The 17,474-nt window shown below is 36.7% G+C and overlaps 1 protein-coding gene across 1 annotated transcript in view; it reads right to left on the bottom strand.

Moving 5' to 3' along the window:
• Positions 1-17,474, bottom strand: part of TYR (tyrosinase) — a gene marked incomplete at its 3' end in the record, with an annotated part of 110,286 nt that overhangs the window by 49,577 nt on the left and 43,235 nt on the right. Inside the window, exon 3 of the mRNA XM_079929657.1 lies at positions 1,561-1,708. Coding sequence (XP_079785783.1) covers positions 1,561-1,708 — 148 coding nt within the window. The remainder of the gene's footprint in view (positions 1-1,560; positions 1,709-17,474) is intronic.

The following is a 17,474-nucleotide window of genomic DNA, read 5'->3' as shown; positions in this document are numbered from 1 at the left end:
GAAATGCATCTCTATTAAGAAGAGACTTGAGAGGAAAGCTCAGATGCCACAGTACTTTGTGGCAATCCGCAGGTCTCTATCCTTCTTTATAATGATGATTTTTCCTCCCTCTCCATACCCAGAATCTTCATCAGCTTGCCTACAAGGGCTGAATGAGAAACTATTTTGACATTTGCTTATTATTTTTGAGTTACTTTAATAATCATGCAGGTATCTAATAGTAAGATAGGATTAACAGAGAATTCTAAGAAAGAGAAAATTTTAATTTTCAAAGGTGGGAGAGTGGCTTCTAAAAGCTGTATATCTTCATAATAGCCTTTATCTCTATTTAAAAAAATGCCTCCAGACATTGAATTAAGTTATAGCATTTTCTATAAATATAGATATAGGTGGGCTAGATAAATATCAACCTCTTTCTCTTACCTGGCATATAAATATGGAATTCTCTGGTTTGGCAGGGGTCAGGAAACTTTCTCTGTAAAGGGCCAGGAACTAAATATTTTCTATTTTGTGCACTATATGGTCTTGGCTCAACTTGGCCATTGTAGTGTGAAAGCAGCCATAGAAAATATGTAGATGAATGATTGTGGTTGTGTTCTAATAAAACTTTATTTACAAATAAGGTAGGAGACAGATTTGGCCTATAAGCCATAGTTTGCATATTCCTTGTCTGGGGCATCAAGGTATCTAGGAAATCTAGCTTCTTTAAAGTTCATGGGATGGCACTAAAGATCAAAAAAATGCCAAAAATTCACAAAGACAATATGATATAAAAATGACTCAGTAAACAGAGTTCAGTCTATCTGTTCTGGTAAGATGTTTTCCCCTACAATCTTCCTCCCTCCTTGATGTATAGTTTTGGTGGTTTTGATGTTATATTGTTATCATAATTTTGGTGCTTATATACTTTCTTAAAAACTAATTTCTAAATAAAACTTGACTTGGGATATTATTTAATTCTTATAATATTAGCGTTGCCAAGAAGGCAATAAAAACCTGCCTAATAATCTTCCAGGCTAATAGTCACTTAGTTATTTGATATTATGTCCATGTTCCTGAAACATGAGTGAGGTAGAGATGGTGATAACTTCTTCAGCCATTCATCCATTGATGGACCCTTATGTTGTTCCCATATCTTAGGTATTGTAGATAATGCTGCTATGAAAATGGGGGTGTCCTTTACAAGTTAGCGGTTTTGTTTCCTTTGGATATATTCCCAGAATTGGAATTGCCAGATCATTTGGCAGTTTTATTTTTAATTTTTTGAGAATCCTCTATGTTGTTTTCCATAGTGGCTATACCAGTTTACAATTTCACCAATAGCGCACAAGGATTCCCTTTTCTGCACATCCAGGACAGCATTTATCTCTTGTTTTTTTTGATGATGGCCATTCTAACAAGCATGAGGTACTATCTCATTTTGGTTTTAATTTGTGCTTCCCTAATGACTAGTGATGGTGTGCGTACCTTTATGTGCCTGTTGGCTTTTTGTATATCTTCGTGCCATCCACTACATTTAAAACAAATAAGCACATAATTTATGAAGAAGTGCTAACCAACCTGTCGACAAATGCATGATGAAGAAGGAAAATGGGATCGTTGGCAGATCCCGGTACTTGGGACATCGTTCCATTCATGTAGATGTGCAAGGCATTGTGCATACTGCTTTGGGAGGCATCTGCTATCCCAGTAAGCGGACTAGCAAATCCTGTTGACAAAAAGAAAATTGAAAAAAAAAATTAGTTTGTCTTAATGATTTAAAATCTAAATGATTTTCTCATTTGGTTTACAACTACAATTGAAAGCCTGATTCAAAGTAATAAAATCAACCATAAAATTCATTCTGTATTGGGATTCTGTACATTCTAGATGCCCAGTGAGTATTTAATAAATCTTTGTAGAGTTGAATGGTGTCAATCTGGTCACAACGGACTGATTAACCAATGGAATAGGCTAAGCCAGTCTGTGTTCCATTCTGTTGCTTCTGCCTATTATTCCTCCTTTAGATCCTGAAAAGTAGTAAAACCTTTTTATAATCATCAACACAGTCACTCTCACTTCAGTCTGTAACAGCACGTAGAAACAGATCTTTCCAGCCTTTATGTGTTCCCTTGCTTTCCAGTTCTGGTGGTTACTTTTCATTTTTTTTTCTGGTTCCAGAGAAAACATGAAATTTGTGACTTTTGACATTACATTTCATGTTCAACTGTCTAGAGGACATCAGGTAATGTGTTTTATTTTGCAAAATATTTATTTCAAAGTTAAGCAGGACTCCATTAAATGGCTCCATTCATTGCAAAAGGAATAGTAATTATAGTAAGAATTATTATTTTCTGAATGTTAATTGAGCTATTGCTTTTTGTGACATAAGTCCTTCAGCCTTTATAGCAACTCTGTTGATTAGAAAGTATCCCCATTGAAAAAAAGAGAAAACTGAGGCTCAGACAAGTTCTGAGTTTCCCAAGCCTACACAGGTCGTGGTTGAGTTGGGATTTTAACCCATATCAATTAGACTTCAACATCTGACCTCTTGATGTTTTGTGTTCTCTCCTACATACTCCCAGGGAAGAGGTAGAGTATGATATCATTTCAGAGTCCATTCAGGGAAAACACAAAACATAAGTAGAACTCAGATTCAGAGCCAGACAAAGAAGTAGGAGTAACAGAGTTAAACTGTAAGTAGGAGTCAAGTTGAGGGACTATGGCCAAGGACATGCTGAATTTCAAAATTCAGAAATATAAGAAAACAGAAACTGTAAGATTATAATTTTTTTAAAAAGGTAGGATAGAAACAGTGCAGGCATTAGGGCATGGGCAGAGGAAATCTAGCTTCATTTCATACAATTAGGATTATTTTGTTGTCAACTTCATTTTTAAAGTGCAGCTCTTCACTTTTCCATTTGAAGATTTGTGCTCTCCCACCATTGTGGCTCATAGTATTTCTGCCGCCTCAGCGGACGATTTTTTTTCCCTCCTTTTAAGCTTTATGTACTCATTCTCTGAAACCATACCAAGCCCCATTCCCTCTGGAACCACAGCCCAAGAACATACACTTATCTCCCCTCTGAAATCTCTTGTCTATGAAAACTTTTATGATTGTATATACATGGCACTTACTATGTTCAGGAATTTTTCTAAAAGCTTAACATGATTAATTTCATGTAATCTTCACAATGATTCTACAGCTTATCTTCATAATCTCCATTATACAGATTTGGATAAAGCAGTTTAGAGAGCTGAAGTAACTTGTCTAAGATTAAAAAGATTAAGATTAAAAATAAGAGAAGGCTGGAACACCAGTGTGTTTTATTCCAGAGCTTAAGCTCTTGAATGAACTGGTGTACTGTCTTTCTTATTAGCAATAAGTCATATCATAGAGGGAAAAGGTCTGTAGAACAATGGTCTTTAAGCTTTTATCCTTGAGTAGCACCAAATGAAAGTTTTAAAACCAAGTTTTATGTATGCTCTCACATATTTTTAAGTAGATTCTAAGTTGCTTTAATCATAATTGTATATAGTTTCAGAGGATAAAAGTTCAGGGATAGATGTTGCAAATAGTATAAGTTTTAAAATAAAAATGTATTATCACTTTATAAAAATGTATGCACATTAAATGATTTGATATTTACCCTCATCCATATCAAAAGTACCTAAACAAACTCTTCTATTATAGTCTAAAATTTTATAGGATTTCCTTTTTCACTTGATCTTATGTTTTTATTCTATTTTATTACAAAATTATACCTAAATGTTGTATGTTATTCTTGAAATGTATTTTTAAAAAACTCATCAGCCTATCATACTTTTCTACAACAAAATAGGTATAAAAATTAAAATTACTTTTTAAAAATTTCATGGGACCAATATAATCTGGATTGTTATCCTTATAGTTTTTAGTAATACACAATCTATTGGAATGACATAAACATTAAATATTTTACAAAATAAGCTATTAAATACAGAAGTAAAATTTTATTGAAAATTTATTTCTTAATAATATTTGTGAAAGATTGTTAATTAAAAATTATTGCATGCATCCATGGATGAATATTACTCATTGATAGAAAACATAAGGCTCAGCATATTTTCTATTCTAAATTTTACAAACTAAATCACAGTCCTGAGAAACTTTATTCTCATAAAAAACTAGATGGTAATGAAAAGATTTTTGAGGGAATTTCACTTAATTACTTGAACTCCTTTTTAAGTTATATATGCCCAAAATGACGTAACTGATTCAGCATCAAAATAATCTGATCCATCAGTGACAACACAATCAAGAAGTCTTTGCTGAAAGCAATCTTCTAATTTATGGATCTATTTACAAAGGACCCAAATTTCAAGACATTTGCTACCTAGTCATTAAAGTCATTCACTTCAGCGACAATGGCACTGATATTTTGAGTTCTCCACTGCTTTGGTACCCTGTAAGTTTTTACCCCTTCTGTGCATGCTTAGTGATGAGAATGGATCCAGTTTAGGTGAGAGGTATGACTTTCTTCTGAAAAGTCGAAGGGAGATTGTGAAAGGGGAGGTGGTAAAGAAGAACATTCAGGAGGCTTCTCATTCAGATTCATTTTAGAAAACAACAGATGGGAGGAAGATCTGGAAATAAATTTCTTTAGAACTCTTTGTGCCATGTACCCTTTAGAAAGTCTTAGTGAACCTATAGTAGTATCTATCCCAATTTGAAGATACTGCTGTACAGAAAAGATTTTTAGAGCTAAGCAACCTGGGTTTAAATTCTGTGTTACTTAGTGAAAGTATTACCTTTGTCAAGTTATATTTTGTGAGTCTCAGTTCTTCATTGGTAAGAGAGGGAATAATTAATGCCCATCTCTCATAGTCTGATGAGGATTTTTTTGATAACAGGTGTGATGCATCTAGTATAGAATCTGGCACAAAATGAGTGCTTCCTGAGTAATAGCTATCATTTCTCTAAGCTTGTTGCATTTGATAAATGGGTGCCTATCATGAGAGCTGCTAGCCAAGAAGATGGAATGCTCCCACTGCAGAAAAGCCTCTTTTGCCACAAATCTCCACCACCAGGGTCCATCCTAGTACCAGACACTTCTCTCCTCCTGAACTCCATTTCTCTGCAGAAACCTGCCTGCTGCTTGCCCTCAGTCAACAATAGATGGTTCGGGGTGATTCTGGAAAGTAGAATTGCTATTCTAAGAGTGTTTTCAGCAGGGCTAGTGTTTCTTTACTCACTTCTTTTGCTAACTTTCCAGATGTTGCACCTAGGAAAGTCTCCAATGTTATTATGAAGGATATGTGAATAAGAAGCACATGGGGGAGAGACCTTCATGATGGCAGAGGAGTGAGATGTGGAGATCGCCTTCCTCCCCACAAATACATCAGAAATACATCTACATGTGAAACAACACCTACAGAACACCCACTGAATGCTGGCAGAAGACCTCAGACTTCCCAAAAGGCAAGAGACTCCCCACATACCTGGGTACGGCAAAAGAAAAAAGAAAAAACAGAGACAAAAGGATAGGGACGGGACCTGCACCAGTGGGAGGGAGCTGTGAAGGAGGAAAGGTTTCCACACAATAGGAAGCCCCTTCACTGGCGGATACGGGGAGTGGTGGGAGGGAAGCTTCAGAGCCACAGAGGAGAGCGCAGCAACAGGGGTGCAGAGGGCAGAGTGGAGAGATTCCCACACAGAGGATCAGTGCTGACCTGCACTCACCAGCCCGAGAGGCTTGTCTGCTCACCTGCCGGGGCGAGTCTAGTCTGGGAGCTGAGGCTCAGGCTTCAGAGGTCAGATTCCAGGGAGAGGACTGGGGTTGGCTGAGTAAACACAGCCAGAAGGGGGCTAGTGTGCCACAACTAGCCAGAAGGGAGTCCGGGAAAAAGTCTGGAGCTGCCGAAGAGGCAAGAGAGCATTGTTTGGGGTGCGCGATGAGAGGGGATTAAGAGTGCCACCTAAATGAGTTCCAGAGATGGGCATGAGACACTAAGGCTACTGCTGCAGCCACCAAGAAGCCTGTGTGCAATCACAGGTCACTATCCACACCACCCCTCCCGGGAGCCTGTGCAGCCTGTCTCTGCCAGGGTCCCATGACCCAGGGACAACTTCCCTGGGAGAACACACGGCACGCCTCAGGCTGGTGCAATGTCACGCCGGCCTCTAACGCCGCAGGCTCACCCCACATTCCATACCCCTCCCTCCACCCAGCCTGAGCGAGCCAGAGCCCCCTAATCTGCTACTCCTTTAACCCAGTCCTGTCTGGGTGAAGAACAGACACCCTCAGGTGACCTACACACAGAGACAGGGCCAAATCCAAAGCTGAACCCCGGGAGCTGTGCGAACAAAGAAGAGAAAGGGAAATCTCTCCCATCAGCCTCAGGAGCAGCGGATTAAATCTCCACAATCAACTTGATGTACCCTGCATCTGTGGAATACCTGAATAGACAAGGAATCATCCCAAAATTGAGGTGGTGGACTTTGGAAGGAACAATATATACATTTTTATCCATTTTCTCTTGTTGTGAGTGTGTATGTGTATGCTTTGCTTGATTTTGTCTGTATAGCTTTCGTTTTACCATATTACCTATGGTTCTGTCTGTCCATTTTCTTTTTATTTTTTAGGTATCATTTTTAGTGCTTATTATCATTCGTGGATTTGTGTTTTGGTTTGGTTGCTCTCTTCTTTCTTTCCTTTTTCTTTTTTTCCTCTTTTTAAATTACTTTTTAAGTTTTTATTCTTAATAATTATTTTTATGTTAATAACTTTATTTTATTTTATTTTTGCCTTTCTTTCTTTCTTTCTTTCTTTCTTTCTTTCTTTCTTTCTTTCTTTCTTTCTTTCTTTCATTTTTCTCCCTTTTCTTCTGAGCCGTGTGGCTGACAGGTCCTTGGTGCTTCAGCTGGCTGTCAGGCCTGTGCCTCTGAGGAGGAAGAGCCGAGTTTAGGACATTGGTCAACCACAGACCTCCCAACTCCATGTAATATTAAACAGCGAAAACTCTCCCAGAGATCTCCATTTCAACGTTAAGACCCAGCTCCACTCAATGACAAGCAAGCTACAGTGCTGGACACCCTATGCCAAACAATTAGCAAGATAGGAACACAACCCCACCTATTAGCAGAGAGGATGCCTAAAATCATAATAAGTCACAGACACCCCAAAACACACCACCGGGCGTGGTTCTGCCCACCAGAAAGACAAGATCCAGAGTCATCCTCCAGGACACAGGCACTAGTCCCCTCCACCATGAAGCCTACACAACCCACTGAACAAACCTTAGCCACTGGGGGCAGACACCAAAAACAACGGGAGCTACAAACCTGTAGCCTGCGAAAAGGAGAACCCAAATACAGTAAATTAAGCAAAATGAGAAGACAGAAAAATACACAGCAGATGAAAGAGCAAGCTAAAAACCCACCAGACCAAACAAATGAAGAGGAAAGAGGCAGTCTACCTGAAAAAGAATTCAGAGTAATAATAGGAAAGATGATCCAAAATCTTAAAAATAGAATGGAGAAAATACAAGAAACGTTTAACAAGGACCTAGAATAACTAAAGAGCAAACAAGCAATGATGAACAACACAATAAATGAAATTTAAAAATTCTCTAGAAGGAATCAATAGCAGAATAACTGAGGCAGAAGAACGGATAAGTGACCTGGAAGATAAATTAGTGGAAATAACTACTGCAGAGCAGAATAAAGAAAAGAGAATGAAAAGAATTGAGGACAGTCTCAGAGACCTCAGGGACACCATTAAATGCACCAACATTCAAACTACTGGGGTTCCAGAAGAAGAAGAGAAAAAGAAAGGGACTGAGAAAATATTTGAAGAGATTATAGATGAAAACTTCCCTAATATGGGAAAGGAAATAGTTAATCAAGTCCAGGAAGTGCAGAGAGTCCCATACAGGGTAAACTCAAGGAGAAACACACAAAAGCACTTATCAATCAAACTATCAGAAATTAAATACAAAGAAAAAATATTAAAAGCAGTAAAGGAGAAACAACAAATAACATACAAGGGAATCCCCATTAGGTTAACAGCTGATCTTTCAGCAGAAACTCTGCAAGCCAAAAGGGAGTAGCAGAATATATTTAAAGTGGTGAAAGGACAAAACCTACAACCAAGATTCCTCTACCCAGTAAGCCCCATTCAGATTTGACAGAGAAATTGAAACATTTACAGACAAGCAAAAGCTAAGAGAATTCAGCACCACTAAACCAGCTTTACAACAAATGCTAAAGGAACTTCTCTAAGCAAGAAACACAGGAGGAGGAAAAGACTTACAATAACAATCTCAAAACAATTAAGAAAATGGTAATAGGAACATACATATCAATAATTACCTTAAATGTAAATGGATTAAATGCTCCAACCAAAAGACATAGACTGGCTGAATGGATACAAAAACAAGAGCTGTATATATGCTATCTACAAGAGACCCACTTCAGACCTAGGGACACATACAGACTGAAGGTGAGGGGATGGAAAAAGATACTCCATGCAAATAGAAATCAAAAGAAAGCTGGAGTAGCAATTCTCAGGCAAAACAGACTTCAAAATAAACAGTACAACAAGAGACGAATAAGGACACTACATAATGATCAAGGGAGAAATACAAGAAGAAGATATAACAATTGTATATATTTATGCACCCAACATAGGGGCACCTCAATACATATGGTAAATGCTAACACCCATAAAAGGGAAAATCAACAATAACACAATCATAGTAGGGGACTTTAACACCCACTTTCACCAACGGACAGACCAAACAAATTGAAAATAAATAAGGAAACACAAGCTTTAAATGATACATTAAACAAGATGGACTCAATTGATATTTATAGGACTTTCCATCCAAAAACAACAGAATACACTTTCTTCTCAAGTGCCCATGGAACATTCTCCAGGATAGATTGTACTCTGGATAACAAAACAAGCCTTGGTAAATTTAAGAAAATTGAAATCATATCAAGTATCTTTCCTGACCGCAACGCTATGAGACTAGATATCAATTACAGGAAAAAATGTGTAAATAATACAGATACAAGGAGGCTAAACAATATACTACTTAATAACCAACAGATCACTGAAGAAATCAAAGAGCTAATCAAAAAATACCTAAAAACAAATGACAATGAAAACACAATGAACCAAAAGCTATGGGACACAGCAAAAGTGGTTCTAAGAGGGAAGTTTATAGCAATACAATCCTACCTCAAGAAACAAGAAACATCTCAAATAAACAACCTAAACTTACGCCTAAAGCAATTAGAGAAGGAAGAACAAAAATACCCCAAAGTTAGCAGAAGGAAAGAAATCATAATGAGTAGATCAGCAATAAATGAAAAAGAAATGAAGGAAACAATAGCAAAGATCAGTAAAACTAAAACCTGGTTCTTTGAGAAGATAAACAAAATTGATAAACCATTAGCCAGACTCATCAAGAAGAAAAGGGAGAAGACTCAAATCAATAGAATTAGAAATGAAAAAGAAGTAACAACTGACACTGCAGAAATACAAAGGATCATGAGAGATTACTACAAGCAACTATATGCCAATAAAATGGACAACCTGGAAGAAATGGACAAATTCTGAGAAAAGCACAACCTTCCAACACCGAACCAGGAAGAAATAGAAAATATAAACAGAGCAATCACAAGCCCTGAAATTAAGACTGTGATTAAAAATCTTCCAACAAACAAAAGCCCAGGACCAGATGGCTTCACAGGTGAATTCTATCAAACATTTAGAGAAGAGTTAACACCTATCCTTCTCAAACTCTTCCAAAATATAGCAGAGGGAGGAACACTCCCAAACTCATTCTACAAGGCCACCATCACCCCGATACGAAAACCAGACAAAGAGGTCACAAAGAAAGAAAGCTACAGGCCAATATCACTGATGAATATAGACGCAAAAGTCCTGAACAAAATATTATGACACACGATCCGACAGCACATTAAAAGGATCATACACCGGGATCAAGTGGGTTTTTTCCCAGGAATGCAAGGATTCTTCAATATACACGAATCAATCAATGTGATACACCATATTAACAAATTGAAGGATTAAAAACCATATGATCATCTCAATAGATGCAGAAAAAGCTTTCGATAAAATTCACCATCCATTTATGATAAAAAAAACCCTCCAGAAAGTAGGCATAGAGGGAACTTACCTCAACATAAAAAAGGCCATGTATGACAAACCCACAGCCAACATCATTTTCAATTGTGGAAAACTGAAACCATTTCCACTAAGATCAGGAACAAGACAAGGTTGCCCACACTCACCACTATTATTTAACATAGTTTTGTAAATTTTAGCCACAGCAATCTGAGAAGAAAAAAAAATAAAAGGAATCCAAATCAGAAAAGAATATGTAAAGCTGTCACTGTTTGCAGATGACATGATACTATATATAGAGAATCCTAAAGACGCTACCAGAAAACTACTAGTGCTAATCAATGAATTTGGTAAAGTAGCAAGATACAAAATTAATGCACAGAAATCTCTTGCATTCCTATACCCTAAGGATGAAAAACCTGAAAGAGAAATTAACAAAACACTCCCATTTACCGTTGCAACAAAAAGATAAAATACCTAGGAATAAACCTACCTAAGGAGACAAAAGACCTGTATGCAGAAAACTGTAAGGTACTAATGAAAGAAATTAAAGATGATTGGAACAGATAGAGAGATATACCATGTTCCTGGATTGGAAGAATCAACATTGTGAAAATGACTATACTACCCAAAGCAATCTACAGATTCAATGCAATCCCTATCAATATACCAATGGCATTTTTCACAAAACTAGAACAAAAAATTTCACAATTTGTATGGAAACACAAAAGACCCCAAATAGCCAAAGCAATCTTGAGAAGAAAACGGAGCTGGAGGAATCAGGCTCCCGGACTTCATACTATATACTACAAAGCTACAGGAATCAAGACAGTATGGTACTGGCACAGAAACAGACATATAGATCAATGGAACAGCATAGAAAGCCCAGAGATAAACCCACACACGTATGGTCACCTTATTTTTGATAAAGGAGGCAAGAATATACAATGGAGAAAAGACATCCTCTTCAATAAGTGGTGCTGGGAAAACTGGATAGGTACATGTAAAAGAATGAAATTAGAACACTGCCTAACACCATACACAAAAATAAACTTAAAATGGATTGAAGACTTAAATGTAAGGCCAGACACTATAAAACTCTTAGAGGAAAACATAGGCAGAACACTCTATGACATAAATCACAGCAAGATCCCTTTTGACCCATCTCCTAGAGAAATGGAAATAAAAATAAACAAATGGGACCTAATGAAACTTCAAATCTTTTGCACAGCAGAGGAAACCATAAACAAGACAAAAAGACAACCTTCAGAATGGGAGGAAATATTTGCAAATGGAGCAACTGACAAAGCACTAATCTCCAAAATATATAAGCAGCTCATGCAGCTCAATATCAAAATAACAAACAACCCAATCCAAAAATGGGCAGAATAGCTAAATAGACATTTCTCCAAAGAAGATATACAGATTGCCAACAAACACATGAAAGGATGTTCAACATCACTAATCATTAGGGAAATGCAAATCAAAACCACAATGAGGTATCATCTCACACCAGTCAGAATGGCCATCATCAAAAAATCTACACACAATAAATGCTGGAGAGGGTGTGGAGAAAAGGGAACCCTCTTGCTCTGTTGGTGGGAATGTAAATTGATACAGCCACTATGGAGAACAGTATGGAGGTTCCTTAAAAAACTAAAAATAGAGCTACCATACGGCCCAGCAATCCCACTACTGGGCATATACCCTGAGAAAACCATAATTCAAAAATAGTTATGTACCACAATGATACTTCCAGCTCTATTTACAATAGCCAGGACATGGAAGCAACCTAAGTGTCCATTGACAGATGAATGGATAAAGAAGATGTCGTGTATATACACAATGGAATATTTCTCAGCCATCAAAAGAAAGGAAACTGAGTTATTTGTAGTGAGGTGGATGGACCTAGAGTCTGTCATACAGAGTGATTATGTCAGAAAGAGAAAAACAAATACCATATGCTAACAGATATATATGGAATCTTAAAACAAATTTTGGTTATGAAGAACCTAGGGGCAGGACAGAAATAAAGATGCAGATGTAGAGAATGGACTTGAGGACACAGGGAGGGGGAAGGGTAACCTGGGGTGAAGTGAGAGAGTGGCATGGACATATATACACTACCAAATGTAAAATAGATAGCTAGTGGGAAGCAGCCACATAGCACAGGGAGATCAGCTTGGTGCTTTGCGACCACCTAGAGGGTGGGATATGGAGGGTGGGAGGGAGACACAAGAGGGAGGAGATATGGAGATATATGTATATGAATAACTGATTCACTTTGTTATAAAGCAGAACCTAGCATACCATTGTAAAGCAATTATACTCTAATAAAGATGTTAAAAAAAAGAAAAGCGCATGGGGTTTGTCAGAACACATTGTGTTATGTGCTCAGAAATAGTTCAAGGGTACATGTTGGACAAATAGCTGACCTCTTTGTGATGTACCAGATTGTTAATATAGACAATCTTATTATATTAACAATTTTTAATCAACTATGTATTTCTTGACTCTTAAAATAGACTGGAAATGCCTCAGAAGCAGAGACCAAAGACTTTGCTTTGGTTTTCCATAGTAAAAAACAGAGCCTTGCATATCTTTGTATTTAATCGAAAAGTAAATATAAAATACTTCTTGATGTGCTATATATATATATATATATATATATATATATATATATATACACACACACATATACATACAATGGAATACTATCCAGCCATAAAAAAGGAACGAAATTTTGCCATTTGCAGCAACATGGATGTACTCCGAGGGCATAATGCTAAGTGAAATAAGTCAGACAGAGAAAGCCAAATACTGTATGATATCACTTATATGTGGAATCTAAAAAAAATACAAGCTAGTGAACATAACAAGGAAGAAGCAGACACAGATATAGAGAACAAACTAGTGGTTACCAGTGGGGAGAGGGGAGGAGGGAGGGGCAACGTACGGTTAGTGGAATAAGTGGTACAAACTATTAGGTATAAAATAAGCTACAAGGATATATTTTACAACATGGGGAATAAAGCCAATATTTTATAATAACTATAAATGGAGGATTACCTTTAAAAGTTGTGAATCACTATATTGTACACTTGTAACTTATATAATATGGCACAGAAAATATACTTCAATTTTTAAAAAAGGACTGAAAAAAATACTTCTCAATCCTTCACTAATACCATGCTATAAAGCTTGCGAGTAGGAAAGATAACATTTCTTTCTATAAAATCTACAAGGGACCTTTAAAGAGCTCTACTCTGCTGCTTGTTAAGTGACAAAATAAAGAAAATGTCATGGATGTGAATAATATAAAAATGTGAATAAATTATTTTCTATTTTACTTCTTCACACAATTCAATTTTTGGCTGGTAAACCACCTTGAAAAAATAGAAATGATTACATCAACATCAGTAGTCTCTCTTGCTGAGATTTTATTCCCTTTTGGAAGCACAAGTGAAAAGGAAATTCTAGGCACAAATAATAATAATTTATACATCAAACTTTTCAAATGTCTTTCAGTACATGATCTCATTTGAATCCCAGGGCTACTTGTGATATGAATATTATCATTGTCCTAATTTTACCGTGAGAAGACTTAAGTTTATAGAAGTTAAAAAACACACCTAAATTCAAGCTAGAAACTGAGGCAATCTAGGAATTGACCATGGCTCTGATCGATTTAAAATCCCATACTCTTTTCTGTACACTGGAGTGGGGTAGTATTTATACTGACTTGCTGACACATCTTGGAAACCTCCTTTTATTATGCACTGTGAAATGAATTTAGTGACTTGCTATTTTCATCCATTGAATATCAGCAAGGCGCAGAATGCATTATTGGGTCTGTCTTGTCCAAGGATTCCCCACAGATGGAAAGTCTAATAAGCCAGCAGGGACCTTGTTAGCAGTTACAGATGCCAAAATGGCTCAGAGTTCTTTGTGAAGGGCAGTGACAGTTGCCCAAATTGCCCTATGTTATGCCTTCAAGTCTGTGTGCTACATTCCTATGGGAAATTAATAAACATAGTTTCAGGCTGATGATAAAAATAGGAAACTTCAACTTGTCCCTCCATTTCTTTTCCTCTTTCATTTCTTACCAATAGCACTCTGGAGACTTTTTTTATTTGTTTGTCTGTTTTTAATATTGATGCCTATCTCTGACCCCTGGAGATTCAAATTTAATTGGTACAGAGTGGGGCTCAGGCACTTGGAATTTTAAAAACACCTCAGGTGATTCTACTGTGCAACCAGGGTTGAAATTCACTGATGTAGGCAAAACTGCTCTCTAGCTCTAAACTTGAACTTGCACTTTAAAAACTTTACCTCTGAATATATTATTTCCTTCACCTGAAATGTTCTCTGCCTATATTCTGACAGTCTAAAAAAGCTTTTTTCTTTAAAATTCCACATCATGAACTTCTGCCTTGAAATATTTTCCTATTGATAACTGCTCCAGCGCATACTCTTGAAAATGATGTTTAAAAACACTGAGCAACTACTACATGGCAGGCACTGGGTAGGCGTTTTCACATATATCATCTTTTTAAATTCAGAATACTCCTTTCTAGGAAACTGGGCTATATAGTTGTTTCACATTACCATGCCTGTTGGAGTTTGAAATGTGAAAAAGTTCATGGTTAAATCTTCAGAACAGAGTACATTTAATTTATTTGATTTAATTTTAAGTGCAACTCTAACTTATTTGAACATTTCATAGAGTTTCAGGGACATAATTGGAGAAAAGAAACCTAAAAGAAGATAGAAAAATGTACATTGATGCATCTAAAGATTGAAGAGAAGGGACTGTTAGGCCGCCTGGCTATATTCCCTCTAATTCACTCTCCTAATGTGCAACTTTATTCTGGAACTATGAAGCGCATATCCTCACAAAGTTACACACAATGATTTTATGAGGTTGTATTTAATGGCTGAGTCCTTTTGAAAAGCTTGTAATTTAAGCTACTTGCAGCAGAAATATAATATTGCAGATCAAAAAAGATCCTTGGATCTAAGCAAGTCCCTAGGTGTAATGGAAGCCTTAACTTTCACTCCACCTTCAAGGTCTCCCAAATGAAGTGCTAGCTCTACAGCCACAGATGTAATTAATTAGCATTTATGTTTATTAGAAAATACTTTTAATTTGACTCAGGAAATTCCTTCAACTACTGGGAACAAAGCAATAAAGCAAATACTGCGGTGGATGATCATTTCTTATCATAGAATTATTAGATGACATATAATCACAAATGCTCCACAAATTACATGGTTTTCAAAAGTGCAGTCCCAGAGCCTGTAAATTTGTTAGAAATGCAAATACTCTAGCCCTACCAAAAACTACTGAATCAGAAAGTCACTGAGATTCATCATTTGTGTTAACAAGTCTTCCAGGTGATTCTAACGCACACTAAAGTTTGCATTAGAGAATCACTGCTCTAACTGTTTTCATTGTTTGCCCAAAGACAATGGTGAATTAGTCAAAATTATAGTCATCTCTATAAACTCAATGAAAAAAAGAACAGAATTATTTCATGTGTTATCACTTGAAATTGTTTATTATTTTAAACATCAGACTAATTTCTCCTCTTGGTAACATCAATGTTTGTGTGTTTGTGTGTATAAAGAACATGATGTGTAATTACATGTTAAATACACAGTATATACATGATTTACACCATCCAGTGATTTCTTTCAACATTTCTTAAATCTTATTTCCAGTTTATAAACACATCTGTAAAGTGATCTTACACATTCAGAATAATGGTCCATTCTTCATTTAAAATTTGTCTGAAACTTGTTTTTTTTTTTTTTTTTCCTGGTACGCGGGCCTCTCACTGTTGCAGCCTCTCCCGTTGTGGAGCACAGGCTCCGGACGCGCAGGCTCAGCGGCCATGACTCACGGGCTCAGCCGCTCCTCGGCATATGGGATCTTCCCGGACCGGGGCACGAACCCGTGTTCCCTGCATCGGCAGGCGGACTCTCAACAACTACGCCACCAGGGAATCCCTGAAACTTGTTTTAAGGTAAAACTTTATAATGGCTTTCTATATTCTAAGATTAGATTTGTGCATTTGGGAAGAGTCAGGAGTCAAAGCAGAGTCATTTAGTTCACTAAATTGCACAGACTGAACCAAGCAAAGATCTTTAAAGACAAAGTGTTATTCACGCTATATTCTCTTCCCTGCTCTTACTTATGACTGAATTGATAGTACTTGCTACAGTTGGTATATTTCACTAGGTGTGCTAAATCTTTGATAATATATTAATATTAATGCTATTTTTGAAGCAAAAGTAGGGTCACCAACCATGTTAGTCCCTGTTTGCCCCAGACTGTTCTGATTTTAGCACTGAAAGCCATGGGTTCTAGGTAGAGCCAGCTTCATAAGCATGCAACTGAGTGTTCCCCACCCATGCCTGCCCATATGTGGTTTAGTGCTTTGCTGTTGCTATCTTGAAAATTTTAATAGTTTTTGAACAAGCTGTTTCATGTTTTCATTTTGTTCTAGACGCTGAAAATTATATAGTTCATCCTAGTTCTGGGAAACTCCATAGTCCTGGGCAAACAAGGATGGTTAGTCACCCTGCAAAAATTCTATATAACATCCCTTCATTGGCTTGATTTGATAGGGCATTTCTATCATACACAAGTCTATTAAATCATTTAAATGTATCCTACAAGCTCATTCATGTCTTTGCTTTTTAATTAGACAAGGTCATTTAATGATATTTTCATATGCAAGTCACAGATTGTCTCTATATCCATAATTTTCCATAATGAATATTATAACATATTTGCATTACATGTTATATTTCACAAAGCACTTTCTGGCACATTTTTTCATTTGACATTCCCAGTAGTGTACTAGCAAAATATTAACCAGATCTCAGAGGGAAAATGGGGTTGGTTGTGGAGAATATGTTGATTTGTAGCATCTGTCAATTTCCATAGTGTAAATACTCCCATGATTATTAATTTCAAATGCCAACTTGTTGTCATTGAGTAAAGGGTTGGGAAAAGACACTGTCAACTCTCAGAGCATATATGTGTCAGCACACCTTTGGATGTTCCTCACATAAAGCAGATAGAATAAATATCAACATGCTTATACTACAAATAAAGATACTAAAATTGGGAATCTAAATGACATTAAAAGTCACATGTCTTCTGAGTGGCTAATTCCAAAACTGTATCAATATCTCATTCCAAATCCCATGTTTTTCCCCTTTTGCCATTCTGTTTTTCTTATCTCTCATGTCTATAAATTTGTATATAGTGGTTATTGCTGTGAATGTATAAGAGCTCACATATGCATGGATTAAAAAAATTAACATCAAATAAAGTTAGCTACA

The sequence above is a fragment of the Stenella coeruleoalba genome, assembly GCF_951394435.1.
Source record: "Stenella coeruleoalba genome assembly, chromosome: 8".
Lineage (NCBI taxonomy): Eukaryota > Metazoa > Chordata > Mammalia > Artiodactyla > Delphinidae > Stenella > Stenella coeruleoalba.
The sequence above is the reverse complement of the archived record's forward strand: the minus strand, read 5'-3'. Positions and strand labels throughout refer to the sequence as shown.